This window comes from Dendrobates tinctorius, unplaced genomic scaffold (assembly GCF_039654945.1).
Source record: "Dendrobates tinctorius isolate UK_male_01 unplaced genomic scaffold, ASM3965494v1 ptg000019l, whole genome shotgun sequence".
NCBI lineage: Eukaryota > Metazoa > Chordata > Amphibia > Anura > Dendrobatidae > Dendrobates > Dendrobates tinctorius.
The window spans coordinates 26,927,146-26,941,951 of NW_027361687.1; the positions used below are offsets into that span (position 1 = coordinate 26,927,146).

A 14,806-nucleotide genomic window follows, 5' to 3' on the forward strand; every position below is an offset into this window, starting at 1 on the left:
ACAAGGGTGGCTTATGCGAAATTACTTATCAACCACAGTAATTATTCCCACTTGAAAAGAGTGTATTAGACTAAAGGCAATTGCTATTTATGCAATTGCCTAATTAAATGTTTAAATTATAGCAAACTTCCATTTAAAAGGTTACCTGCTCAACCACCATTTCCTGATTGCCAAGACTTCTTTCTTTTAGCTGCTTTTCCATTTCTTCAATCTGCCGCTCCATCTCTTGCCTACGAAGAGCACTGGCTTGGAGATCTTCTGTCAAAGAGAACAGACATGATACCCAGTCACCCTGAACTAAAGTAACAATTTTGGCCTTAAACTAAAGTTCAGTTATGCTATTGGTAGATCTACTTTCTTATCACTGGGAGGAGGATCATAAGACAATACATCCATAACCCACCTTGTATCACCCACAACAATACAAGGACAAACCTTCTCTCTTCTTACGGATCTTTGCAATGTAAATTTCTGCCCGGATTTCTTCTAATGAGAACTCGTCCACACCAGCATAGATTTTGCTTTTGCAGTACATGACCATCTCTTCTTTGCCTTGCGAATTGCTCTGCAGTCGTTGCAGGGGATCCTCTTCTTTGCTAGGCTTACGTGAACTCAGGACGCTGCTGACTGATGGATTAATCTTGCAGGGGGTTCTGAAGAGAACAAGCAATGATGGTAGACCATATAAATTATCTAGCCACCATATATCCCATTGATATGGATGCCATTTAATATCAGGAGACATTCATTGATGGACTTTCTAACCTCTTCCATACATGTGACATAAAAGTATAAAGTCTGCAGGTGCCGAGCCCGCTTTATACACCCCAACCACTTTAAATGCTTTTGCAATTTTCTGATAGTGGCATTTAAAAGGGGAGCAATAAGGTCATGAGACAACAAAAGTGAAAATGTGCTGGTCATAAAAGGGTTAAAGTATGAAGTCCTGAGCTAATGGGGAAGCTCCTTACACTGTTTGCTGCTGGACCATTTCATCCACATATGGCGTAAAGCTGGGCAGGTTCTGCGGAGTATTGCTAGGTGGCTGATGACTGCTTTTTGATGGCTGAAAAAAATTTTTAAAAAAAGGTGTGCCATTTCTGCTACAGAAATCGGCTTGCGAGCTAGTTATTGTTGTATAGCTGCACAAACCCTGCACACTTACCCTTCCAGAGCTCCAGGGTCCTGCTTTCTGTTCATTTTCCTTCGCTCGTGCTGGAGGTAATGCTACCCACGGTTGATCAGTTGTGGTAGCCATGCTTCCCGCCATCGGAGCACCCGCATTCTCATCAAACACTGCAAAACGAGAGTGGCTCGGGATCTGCTGTGGAGGAGCACTCAAAGCACTTAACCCTTGGCTACGAGCTGGGAAAAAAAAAAAAAAAAAAAAAAATGTAAATTTGCACGTTGATGTAAAGAAAAGGGAAGAATATGAAATGGTAAAAAATATAAGAGCCAGCGCCTACGTTTCAGGGCATCTCCCACTCTGTTTATTGGAGCTCTCGCTTTATTCTTCCCTTTGGCTTTTAAATCAACTAGAGAACTTCGTGGCGGTTCAGCGACTTCTGAATCCTCTCCGCTAGCGCCCTCACCGATTCCTTGCAATATCTGTCGCGAGACTCGTGCCTGGAATTGTCTGCAGAGAGTATTAAAGATGATCGAGTTATGGAGGAGGTGGGACAGATTTCTGGGATGTTGTCATCAATACAATGCGACATCACATGGTCATAAGTATTCAGACCCTTTGCTCAAACACTCATATTTAAGTCACATGTTGTCAATTTCCTTGTGATCCTCCTTGAGATGGTACTACTCCTTCATTTGAGTCCAGCTGTGTTTAATTAATCTGATAGGATTTGATTTGTAAAAGGCACACACCTGTCTATATAAGACCTCACAGTGCATGTCAGACCAAATGAGAATCTTGAGGTCGAAGGAACTGGCCAAGGAGCTCAGAGACAGAATTGTGGCAAGGCACAGATCTTGCCATGGTTACAAAAGAATTTCTGCAGTACTCAAGGATCCCAAGAGCACAGTGGCCTCCATAATCCTCAAATGGAAGAAATTTGGGACCACCAGAAGTCTTCCTAGACCTGGCCATCCAGCCAAACTGAGTAATCGTGAGAGAACAGCTTTGGAGAGAGGTACAGAAGACCCCCAAGATCACTGTGGCTGAGCTCCACAGATGCAGTAGGGAGATGGGAGAAAGTTCCACAAAGTCAACTATCACTGCAGCCCTCCACCAGTCGGGCCTTTAGGGCAGAGAGGCCCAACAGAAGCCTCTCCTCTGTGCCAAACATTTGAAAGCTCTCAGAGTTTGCAAAAAAATAAATAAATAAAACACATGAAGGACTCCCAGACTATAAGAAACAAGATTCTCTGGTCTGATGAGATGAAGATAAAATACTTTGGTGATAATTCTAAGCAGTATGTGTGGAGAAAACCAGGTACTGCTCATCACCTGCCCAATACAATCCCAACAGTGAAACATGGTGGTGGCAGCATCAGGCTATGGGGGTGTTTTTCAGCTGCAGGGACAGAACGACTGGTTGCAATTGAAGGAAACATGAATGTGGCCAAATACAGAGATATCCTGGATGAAAACCTCTTCCAGAGTGCTCTGGACCTCAGACTTGGCTGAAGGTTCACCTTCCAACAAGACAATGACCCTAAGCACACAGCTAAAATAACAAAGGAGTGGCTTCAAAACAACTCTGCGACCATTCTTGACTGGCCCAGCCAGAGCCCTGCCCTAAACCCAATTGAGCATCTCTGGAGAGACCTGAAAATGGCTGTCCACAAAAAAAATGTTCACCATCCAACCTGACAGAACTGGAGAGGATCTGCAAGGAAGAATGGCAGAGGATCCCCAAATCCAGGTGTGAAAAACTTGTTGCATCATTCCCAAGAAGACTCATGGCTGTACTAGCTCAAAAGGGTGCTTCTAGTCAATACTGAGTAAAGGGTCTGTTAGGGTTGTGGATTGCACTAAATATAAAATATAAGGAAGAGCGATCGCAACTCGGGGTCCACCGTGCAGAGATGAAAAAGTGCTGCTCAGTAATGGCAGAGCACTAACTAAACATTGGCAGGTTAACCGCTGACACGGTGTGTACAAGAGCGAACTCTGTTACCTCACAGAGCCGCTGGAACAAGTGCCAGAGCCTGTTCATCTTCACAGAACTCAGCAGGGGAGCGCCAGTGTGGAGACACGGACTCTGCCCCAAGGACACAGGGTTAGAGTCCCTCTAGCCCCACTAGCGTACAGTACCGCAACGCCTGGACAGACGCTTATAGAATGCTGTGCCCTTGTTAACAGTCACAGGGTGCAGCTTATAGTTGCCTACCGCACTAAGTGCGTACAGCGCGGCTCTGGCGGACGCCACTAACCAGCCTAAGCTTAGGACTGGAAAGCGCATAAGACGTGCAGGGCGCCGCTCTAACAGATGCTGCTGTACATGCGGTAGCGTAGAGCCTTAGGTAGAGTGGCACACTCTGGCGTTAGCATGTGTGAGCTGGGAGCACTGCGGCGCTAGGCAGTGCCATAACTCGGCGCTGACTCTTAAAATACCCTATCTGATGCACAACCAAGGGAGGGAGTCATAATGAGTCAGTCACCTGTCACAAACATCCATCATCACACACACACACACTTTGCCATATTAGTCTATACTAGCGCTTAGCCAAGTGAGCCTTTTATAGCAGCGTCCTTCCGGGACTGTCCTGATGGTCCAATCCGAGCTGCTTGAGGACCTGAGCATGTGACCTCCGACCTCCAATGAGAGGTCGTCCCACAGGCATGCTCAGTAAGCTGCAAAAAGGACTTCGCCTCCGGAGCTGCTCGCTGCTGACTAGTGCAGATTGCTAAAGCTGAACCAGAGGTGGTAGCAGCAACCAACCCGACAGCTCTAGCCTGAGCAAGACATCAGAATCGACACCTTTGCTGAGCAGCCTCCTCTGCGGTCAGGACTGAATGGGAGACTGCAGAAGTCAAGGCTTGGGATTCCTCCTGTGCAGAGGCAGGAACTCGACGCATAACAGGGTCTGAATACTTATGACAATGTAATATTTCAGTTTTTCTTTTTTAAATAAGTTTGTAAAAATTTCTACATTTTTTTTTTCAGTCAAAATGTGGTGCAGAGTATATTAATGAGAAAAAAAATTAACTTTTTTGAATTTTCCAAATGTTTGCAATGAAACAAAGACTGAAAAATTTAAAGGGGTCTAAATACTTTCCGTACCTACTGTATGTATATGAGATATATTGCTATAAATTGATAACATGAGACAAACCCTTTAAATCACATATTATTAACCAAGCAATAGGCAAGACTCAGACAACCCCTTTTAACGGCCTTGCACAAATCCAGATGGTGGAGACATCGCTCCAGGGATAGGTGGTAGAAGGACATCTTTGGAAAAAAGGATGGCATAGGGCGCATGACCACCTTGCTCCTCAGGGAGGTTTATGGGAGGGCACAGCAAGCTCAGATACCCTGCACAGGAAGGTGATCACCACCAGTAATGACACCTTTCAGGAAAGAAATCTGGGAGAAATACTGTCAAAACATTGAACAGGTGTTTGTTGAAGAGCAGATAAGACAACATTAAAGATTTGCCGGAAGGCTCTAAGGAAGGGCACAATGGAAAGATTTATTCCGCTTACAGAATTCTAGAAGAAAATGGAAAGGGTAAAATCTGTTCCTTAAGGGATGGAAGGTTGAGGCCAAAGTCCAACCTGTAATGAAGAAAGGAGAGAATCTTGGAAATGATGAAGTCAAAGGAATTGGAAATCCAGATGCTTGCAAAGAAGGAAAGTAGAACTTCCAAGTGCGGTGATAAACCAGGGCAGATTGAGGATTACAGGCCCTGAGCCTGGTTTGGATGACAGTCAGAAAAAGTGAGGTTACTTCCCGTTAACAGTATTTCTCTGAGCCTATGACAGCACCACGGAGAGAGGGGATCCGCCCAACGGGGACAGGAAACCTACAGATAAAAAGGCGGTACACCTATCTCCCGCATCAGTTGTTTTACAGAGCATTAACGGAACTTCAGCCTAATACTAACAACAATTTTAAGAAAAAAAACGAAATTTCTATAATTAAACAGCGTAGATGAGACACCACGTGACTTTTAACTAAACTGTATTTACAGTAAGTGCGCACCCCACGCGTGTAGGGAGGGAATATATGGGTGCCGTCATGGGCTCAGAGAAATACCGTTAACGGTAAGTAACTATGCTTTTCTCTTTCACCCATGACGGCACCACGGAGAGAATTACAGAGACCATTAGGGGGGGGGGGGGGCACTACCTCCAGCACCCTTCTACCAAAGGTTAGATCTGAGGAGGTGGCTAGGTCCAGCCGGTAGTGGTTGAAGAAAGTTGAAGGAGAGGACCAAGTAGCGGCTCTACATATCTGCTCAATGGAGACGCCTGCTCTCTCTGCCCAGGAAGTTGACACCGCTCTTGCAGAATGGGCTGTTGTTCTGTCTGGGACGTTCGCTCCCTGCGACGAGTACAACAAGGTGATGGAGTCTCTTATCCACCTCGCCAGCGTGCTCTTTGATGCCTTTCACCCTTTTCTTGGCCCCTGGAAGCAGACAAAAAGAGACCTATCCTTTCTACACTCCCAGGTGGCCGCTAGGTATTCAATTAGGCATCTCCTAACATCTAATGTGTGTAACACTTCTCCCGTTTTTGGATTGGGGCAAAAGGAGGGGAGGGAGATTTCCTGAGTTCTGTGGAATCGGGATGTTACCTTCGGCAGGTAGGCTGGGTCTGTCCTAAGTACCGCCCTCTCCTCTAGGATCTGAGTAAACAGAGGGAAGGCTGACAGGGCCTGGATATCAATGATACTGCGGGCCCATGTGAGGGCTATCAAGAGGGAGGTCTTGAGTGATATCAGTTTTAGTGGAGCCTCTTGTAACGGTTCAAAGGGCGGTTTGGACAGGGCTGAGAGGACCAAGTTTAGATCCCAGAGAGGAATGTTTAGCGAAGGTCTAGGTCTGGATCTACCGGCTGCCTCGATGAACCTGGCCACCAAACGGTTCCCTGCCAAGTCATAGTTGTAAAGGGCCCCTTGGGCCGCCACCTGAACTTTCAATGTGCTGGTAGCTAAGCCTTGCTCTAAGCCCTTCTGCAGGAACTCCCAATCTTCCTCCTACCTGGGAGACACCTTCATTGGGGTTGTTTCTTGTCCGCTGGATTCCCGAACATGAACCCTTTCCCTTTTCCTCTCCTGTCCTCCCACTTATCCTGGGAGTTTCTAGGCGGCTTTCTCTGGATAAATTTCCTGCTCCGAAAACGTTTGAAGGGGAAATTGGACTGGTTGAGGGAAAGGCTTCTTTTTATCCCCCGCTTTGTCAAGGATATCGTGCAGCCTGGGGCCAAAAAGGAATTCGCCTTCACAGGGAATGGAGCAAAGTTTGGATTTCGTCTGCAGGTCCCCCGTTCAGCATTTGAGCCAGAGTGCTCTCCTTGCCACATTTGAAAATGAAGCTGCCCTGGCTGCCAGTTGGATTGAATCCGCGGATGCATTTGCCAGAAAGGCCGCCACTCCTCTCATCAATGGGACGGAGTCTAAAATCGTGCCTCTTGGGGTGTTGTCTTTCAGATGGCCCTCCAACTGATCTAGCCACACCATTAAGGCTCTAGCTGTGCATGTGGCGGCTATGGCGGTTTTCAGTCCTCCTTCGGCTGCCTCCCAGGAACCTTTTAGGAATGTTGCCGCTATTTTGTCCATGCGGTCTTTTAATGTTCCCATATCCTCAAACGGCAGGGCAAATTTTTTCGAGGCCTTTTGCTATAGCTACATCCACCTTTGGCGCTTTTTCCCCAATAAGAACAGCTTGGGTCTTCAAAGGGATATTTCCTTTTTGAAGTCAGGAGGCCTTTTTCCAGCCTTTTCCATTCTCTGAATTAGTGCTTGAATTTTCTCGTTCATAACGAATGAGCTTCTCTTTTTTTGTTCCAACCCGCTGAACATGGCATCCTGGATAGTTCTTTTGGGTTTGGTGTCTACCAGCCCCATAGTTATTCTAATTGCTTTTACTAAATTATCCGTTTCCTCGATAGGGAAACAGCTGCGACCCCCTTCTTCAGAGGACGAGGAGTCGGATGCTGAATTGTCCGAGTTTGATGTTGAAGGTTCGCTCTCCCTATTGCTGAGGTCTGATTCGGGGTCCCTAGTTTTAGCTTTCCTATGCTTTTTGCTTCCTCCCTGGAGGGATTTAACAGTGTTTTCTACCTGGTGTTTAATTAGGGCCCTAAGGTCAGAGGCAAACCTTGGAGATTCTTTACAAATCGTGTGATCAATGCATGCTTGGCAGAGCCTTTTCCCCCACCCCGTGGGAAGCTCCTCTTTACAAAGTGGGCAAATCTTGTGGTTGGCCTTCTGCGTGCACTTCTTCCCCCTAAAAGAGGGAGAACAGGCTTAGTTACGGCTGGTACATTCACGTAGTCCACTTACCTACCAGGCCGAAGAAGGATACCGGATCTGCAGGGACCGCCGGGTCTGCCAAAGCCTTGTCTTTTGGGTCCACTGCCCCACTGGACTCCTTGCTGCGCCGGGACCCAGAGCGGCTGCTGCTGCTACTACTGTGTCGCTGAGGCTCCTTGGGATCCTTCTTACGGCGTTGCTGCTGTTGCGGTGACTACCGCAGTTGCCGCTGGTGCCCTGTGTCGGAGGACATGTCCAGCTGCGGATGCTCCTCTGGAAGCTCACTCATGCTTCCAGGAGATGCCGCAATCTGTTGATTTTTTTAATTTATATCCCCACTCACCTCCAGTCACTGCCGCGTGGGGGAGCGCTTCCCCCCCCCCCTCTTCCGGGTGCGCGCCGCCACTGCATCCTCTTCCCTACACTCCGGGCTCCCAGAGATGCTTTGCCCGCACCCGGTGTCTGACGTCATTCAGTGCCGCCCCGTTCTCCCCATGCGTGCGCTCTGAGATGCCGGTTCCCAGAGATGCATTGCGACGGTGGCAACGTCACTAGGCCTGCTCGCCGTCGCTCCCAGGGATGCATTACGGCGGCCCAACTCCACCGGAGACTTCCTGCGCCGCTGTCCCTGGAGACTCCTGGGAGAGGCAGTCTTCAGTAGCGCTCACACACACACCCTGGAGGCCCGCTGACCTTCCAGCGGTGGCGCCTCGGGTCACCACCCCAGCCGGGACAGGGAACCCCCACTGTCATCCACCGGACAGGTCGGCCCCGGCATCCAACGACAACTGGTGAGAATACCCAACTTACTTCAGGTGAAACTGAGAAAGAGAAGAGGCCCTGGATAAATAAAAATGGAGATAGCCACTAAAATGACCCTTTTTAGGGAGTAAGGGATAGGATAGAAGCCGGACCCAGAGAAAGGGGGTAGTTGGAAGAGTTCTGAGAAGGGATGCAAGGTGATCATCATCTGTCCACTATCTTTGTGTTCATGACGGTTACTCCTTCAATGGCCCTGCAATGACAGTGGGGATGCAGACACTCATCTGTTAAATCAATTTGGGGGATGGATGACCAGCAAATATATGGGAACCACCAGAGAGGAACTACTAGTGTTGCGTACACGCCATAACCTCCCAGTAGCAGAGGAAGAAAAAAAAAAAAAAAAAGTGGGGGACACTCAGCAACTAAAGGGAAAAAAAAAAAAAAAAAAAGTAATATTAGTTGCAGCAGATCCCATGGAGACACTAGGAGGAAACGGAGCTGCTTGTGTTTGAAGAGGAGGTACATCACACCAGGTGAACATTTACACTTTTCGTACCTGGTCAGGGCAAATACCCACAGTTCTGTCTCAGATGAATGGACCAGTTGCAAAAACAAATATTGCTCACTACTTTGGGTGAAACCATGAGTGCTCCAATAAAGGCAGTGATTTTATGGCAACTACCAAAAATCCTCTTTTCTCAAGCACAAAAATCTTTGTATCAAATCTGCAGTGTGTGAATACAGATTGAGAATGTCTTACTTGTGATGGGTTTCGAGTTTCTCCAGAGGCTCAGCTCTACGTTGGATGCCATCCTGGAATATGGAATCCGCTTTCTTATAATTGCCCCTGGCTTCGTAGTCTTCTGCCCACGTGATGTACAGTTGAGCGTGTAGAATACCAATCCCCTGGCTGTGTAAATAACTGTACAAGTCTGCAGGTTCTGTGCAAAAATGAGCCTAGAACAACAGATAACATCTAGTATCTTGTGAAGGGAGAGGTGATCATTTATAATTACAGTAAGTTACAGATATTCTAAGTAACAAAGGGACAATACTCGCAGCCACAGCTCACACTTCCTCCAGATGTCTGACTTGTCTGAAGGAGAAGAGAAGGTAGCCAGAGCTGGAGGAGAGCATAAGTGTTATTATACAGGGGGAAACATAAGGATTGAGAAGGGGTTGTCCAAGAAGTGGACAATCCCTTTACTATCTTCACCATAAAAGTTGTGATTACAAACACAAAGTCTTATCAAATACTCAGTGAACAGTTGGCCCATCACTCAGATTTTGGGCTGTCTTCCTCTACCTACAAATCCATATATATATATTTTATGATCCTGCAAGGATCCCAAAACATTTCAGAAATTTGCACCTATCAAGGACTAGAGTTGGTGGGAATCGATTTGCAGCAGCCATGTCAAATACACGTGGCCGCCAGATGGGAGGCCCAAGAACCACCTCTTACCTAAAGGCATCCCTGGATCCTCTTTTCATGTCATCATTATGGTGCGCCAGACTTGTTAATCCAAAGAAGAACTGCAGATGCTGGCAGGGAGGAGGCGGGATCTCAGGGCTCCAGACCGATGGCCACAGATTACTGATGTGGATCAATTCGCTCATCTCTAATAAGTACCCATTAAAGGGGATGTCCAGGTCTTGCATTGTGACTTATGTTTAGGATAGGTCACAAATATGACAACGATGGTGGTTTGACACCAGGCAACTCATATCTGATTCAGCAGCTATGGAATGTAAGCAACGAATGGAGTAGGATACAGCAGCTCCACACATTTTTTAGTTTCTGATGCAGAGTGCTTCATCTCATCTCCCACTCGCTCTGAATTCTATACGTGCCGTTAAGTGGAGTACATGGTGTAACCATAAAAGCTTACAAAAGAAAAATCATTTGGCTCAACTTACAAACTTAAGGCAAATGACGAGATAGCGCAGGTCCCCATAGTATTTCTGCTCTTGGTGGAAGATCTTGACAGCTCTCTCAAGCAGCAGACACAGGTTACTCTCTTTACCGCCCTGAGGAAACGCTTGTTCTGCCCATTTTATATACCTACGACATAGGAAAATTTATGAGAGATATATATATATATATATATATATATATATATATATATATAAATAAAATTTTGATATTGAGAGAACTAACCTAGAACAAATAACTATTACAAATACCCCAACATAAGAACTCCATTATCCCTCTATTAAAAAAAAAAAAAAAAGTTTCACTAGTTGTTACAGAGGGGCCGGGAAGGGAAGCGCTTGCTATTTTTCAGCAAAGTCACAGATGTGTATCATAGAAACATCTTTAGTAAATGATCCATTTTGAAAGGGTTTCCTTTTCCAAAACGCCATGATCCATTGTGTTGAGTGCACTGGCTTCACTTGCTTTAACAGGTCTATAACCTCCCATCCCCAATCAGGTCACCCCTCTATATAATCACTCTTCCAAAGAAAATATCATAGCTCTGAGAAATGAACACTGAAAAGTTGTCTTCTTGTGTTGTGGTCTTCTCAAAGAAAATCTGGTCTGGATATAGGGGTTGATCTCTCAGTGCTTTCATTGTGTCACTTTTGAGAGATCAAGTATGGCAGAGTCTTCCATGGATTTGCTGGGGGTCCCAGCGATCCAACGCACAAACAGTAATTTATTTAATCACCTCTACTGTGGATCGGTGATCACCGTCTTAAGAACAACCCCTTTTAGTCCACGATTAACTAATGACCTACCTGTCCCACACATCCAGAGGATCGTCTCCATTGTAGAAGCGAAGCTCTAATTCAAAGGCCCTAAATAAAAAAAGGAAATAAATTAACAAATGAAAAATCAAATCTTTCCCCTCTTTGTTAAAAAAAATTCAAATTAAAAAAAACTCTTGGTTCTCAGGCGCTTATATCACATTGATATAGAAGTCCCTCAATCGCTAATCAGTCTATATGATCATACCGCCTCATATTTAGGTTACACTAAGGCTATGTGCACACGATGCAGATTTGCTGCGGATCCGCAGCGGATTTATCCGTGCAGAAACGCTGCAGATCCGCACTGTGATTTACAGTACAATGTAAATCAATGGAAAAAAAAAAAAAAAAAAAAAAGCTGTGCAGATGGGGTGCAGAAAAATCAGTGCGGAATTGCTGCGGATTCAAAAGAAGTCATTGTCACTTCTTTTGTGTGGATTTGCAGCGTTTCTGGACCCCTCCATGATAGAAATCCGCAGTGGCAAAAACTGCAGAAAATCCGCACAAAATCCGCATAAAAACAGCGGCAAATCCACGGCTGCGGATTCTGCCAGGAGATGCGGATTTTGTGCAGAAAATTCTGCACCACTTTTTCTACGTGTGCACATAGCACACATTCGTGAGAAGTGGCGGTGTGCCGTCTGATTTTTTTTTTCGGATCTCAAATCAGATCAGAGCAGGACCTGCCCTGAATCTACCAGATCTCACACTCGGATCTGTCTGCTTGTAATATCTCAGTGTTACTGCAAACATGTGCGCTCACTCACCCAAGATGGTGGCACATGGGTTTCAGAAACTGCAACACGGGAATCTACAAAGAACACGTCTAATGATCATCTAAAGTTATTTATTTTTCAGGGGAACCCCTTTAAGAAATCTGTGTCACAATAAAAACCTCTATTTGGATTCCAGAAAGAGAAAGAAGGGCCATTTGCAAGACTTAGATTCTGATGACCAGTCCTTTAAGGGGTTTTCCAAGAAATGTGCTCAATAAATACACATTTAAATATTAAACATTTTTCTAAATAACTTCATCTAGTGCAGCCTGTCAGGATTCCAATATGGCAGCCACCATCAATCACACCTAGATTTCAGGATGGGATGCGTGAAGAACAAGACAGAAGTTACACCAGAACAGTGTCCTGTCAGGCATCGCAAAGATGCCTCTTCCATGCAATCAGGAGGAGGTGTGACTGATTGTGGCTGCCATCTTGGAATCCTGAAAGACTGCACTAGATAAAGCACACCTTTTGCTAAAAGAAGTTAAGTAGAAAAACGTTTAATATTCAATTATGTACTAGTTATTATATATCTTTATTTTAGCACATTTCTTAGAATTTCTGTAAGTCATTAATATCAGATTCAGACTAACAGCGGTCAAATAGTCGCCACCACCACCAATAAATAACAGCCTCCCCCGCCAATGAGACATTTACAGGTCCTGGAGTAAAGCAGGGAACACCACAGCTCCACGTGCTTTGTAGCGGTCGTTCTTGGGGACTGCAACAAAACTCCCATTCACTTCAGTGGGAGAGGAGCTCCAGTGCACAAAAAAAGCCTCTATAGTGTACGAAGCTGTGCACACTTTACTTCCAGTTTAGGACATCCATATTTTAGCCCTGTCGCTGAAACACTCACTGTTTCTTTTGCTGGACGGCATTGTGATTGGCCCCGTCCTGCTGGGTGAGAACTTCCTGCAGGGTGGACATCGCTCTCCCTTGGCGAAGAGGTTGAACATTCTCCTTACTTAGTTCCCACTCGTCTCCAGCCTGTGCCATCCTGAATGGCAGCTGTAAAGAAAAAGAAAAAAAAAAAAGCATTATGTATCCCTAAGGCTGTGTGCACACGTTGCGGATTCTCCTGCGGAATTTTCCGCGCAGATTTGTCTAAGATTTATCTGCAGATTTTCTACGGTTTAGCCTGCGGGTTTCCCCTGCGGTTTGACACCTGCCACAGAGCAGGGGCCAAACCACAGCGGAATCCGCACAAAGAATTGACATACTGCGGATTTGAAACCACGGAAAATTCCACACCGTGTGCACTGCGGATTTCATTTCCCATAGACTAAAAAGGTACTGTACACCGAAGCAGAAACGGCAGGATCCGCAGGGCCAGTTCCACTGCAGATCCGCAGCAGAATCCGCAACGTGTGCACACACCCTAAGGGTATGTGCACACGCTGTGGATTCCGCTGCGTTTCCGGCCGCTGCGGACCCGCAGCAGTTTTAGCTGCGGTGTACAGTACCATGATTCCCTATGGGAAACAAAAACCGCAGTGCAGACGGTGCGGAATTTTCCGCGTGGATTATCTGCGGTTTTCAATCCGCAGAAAAAATTGACATGTCAATTCTTTCTGCGGATTCTGCTGCGGTTTGCCATCTCCTCCATTGAGGAGATGAAAAACCGCAGGGCAAAACCGCAGAGCAATCCGCAGGTATTTTGACCTGCGGATTTTACAAAATCCACGGGATGAATCCGCACCTAATCCGCAGCGTGTGCACACACCCTAAGGCTATGTGCACACGCTGCGGTTTTGGCCCTGCAGATCTGCAGCAGTTCCACAGACATGGTACACTACCATGTAACCCTATGGGTTTTCAAAACCGCAGTGCTCACACTGCGTTTTTTCCACGCGGTTTATAAACCGCAGCATGTCAATTGTTTCTGCTGCGGTTTCACACCTTTAACATAGTAGAGGTGTGAAACCGCAGCAAAACCGCAGGAAAACTTCAGGTCACTTTACCTGCGGTTCCATGGGGAAAAACCCGCAGGTGATTCCGCAGTGTGTGCACATAGCCAAGAAGAGCCTGTTGCCATAACCACAATGCAGAATGAGGGGGGGGGGGGGTGTCTTATTGATTGGGACACCTGTATTCCCGCTAGTGTAGGGCGGCAGTGCAAGCACTGTTGACAAACTCCAGGACGTCCTCCCCGCCCCGGTACATTAATGGTTAGCCACTCACCGCCCGTTCGGTTATTTCCGCTGCAGTAGTGAAGGCTCCGGTGCAAGCACATTCAAACGCAAGCGGTCGCCCTCTGATTGGTCCTCGTTGAGATGTGTCACGTGACGCGCATGCCTTTTGCCGCTTATATTTCAAAGCTGGGTGTTGATTCGCTAAAACATACCATGTGATCGCAACAGGAAGTACAAAAGGATTTTGGGAGATGTAGTTTCTTTTTGTTTATTTCACGTCTGGCTAAAAATTATCCGGTTTCCTTGTCGCCACAGTTATGTTTACACTGACACAATGTCGGTTTCGATTTAACCCAAATATTTGGGCTAATTTTGACTTATTCTTGACTACAGCCGGGGTCACTGTTCCCTTTGTCTCTGCAGCCGGTTTGTGCTTTTATTTTTCCATAGTTGTGTAAGGTTTTTTTTTCTGAGGAGAAAAGTTGTTGATTTGTATTTTTATCTATTTTTTATATATTTTAGTGCTTTTTACTTGCCTCACAGATCCGCCATCTGTGTCTGGCCACAATGAATTAATTGAAACGGTGCAGCAACTCTCAATGTTTGGCGTGTCCTAAATTGGGAGACATTTGGCACCAAACAATTGGAGCAAAAGCCTTGATCCATCTTTTCTGTAACTCAATAGAAAAAAAAAAACATTCAAACCCCCCTGATAATACCTGAGCAGATGGGCGTTGGATATAGTTTTTTGGGTTTTTTTTGCATTTTGTCTAAGCTGATAAATGACAAAAAAAACAAACAAATCCACTATGAATCCTATAAAGCGGTGCTAATAAATAACACACTGCAAAAAAAAGTTAAATCGGGCTGACGTGCCATTCAGTGTCTTCCAGTCACTCTGGCTTCATTTTCACCACCATGTTTTGCGATGCTA

At 45.9% G+C, this 14,806-nt stretch overlaps 1 protein-coding gene across 1 annotated transcript in view; it reads right to left on the reverse strand.

Annotated features, from left to right (window-relative positions):
• The window catches only part of BUB1B (BUB1 mitotic checkpoint serine/threonine kinase B), a 109,337-nt gene extending 95,299 nt beyond the window's left edge, over positions 1-14,038 (reverse strand). Inside the window, exons 1-10 of the mRNA XM_073566745.1 lie at positions 13,922-14,038; positions 12,597-12,748; positions 10,947-11,006; positions 10,125-10,269; positions 8,965-9,161; positions 1,467-1,636; positions 1,166-1,365; positions 972-1,066; positions 436-653; positions 146-258 (exon numbers count right to left, since the gene is read on the reverse strand). Coding sequence (XP_073422846.1) covers positions 146-258; positions 436-653; positions 972-1,066; positions 1,166-1,365; positions 1,467-1,636; positions 8,965-9,161; positions 10,125-10,269; positions 10,947-11,006; positions 12,597-12,736 — 1,338 coding nt within the window. The 5' untranslated portion in view covers positions 12,737-12,748; positions 13,922-14,038. The remainder of the gene's footprint in view (positions 1-145; positions 259-435; positions 654-971; positions 1,067-1,165; positions 1,366-1,466; positions 1,637-8,964; positions 9,162-10,124; positions 10,270-10,946; positions 11,007-12,596; positions 12,749-13,921) is intronic.
• Between the last annotated feature and the right edge of the window lie 768 nt (positions 14,039-14,806).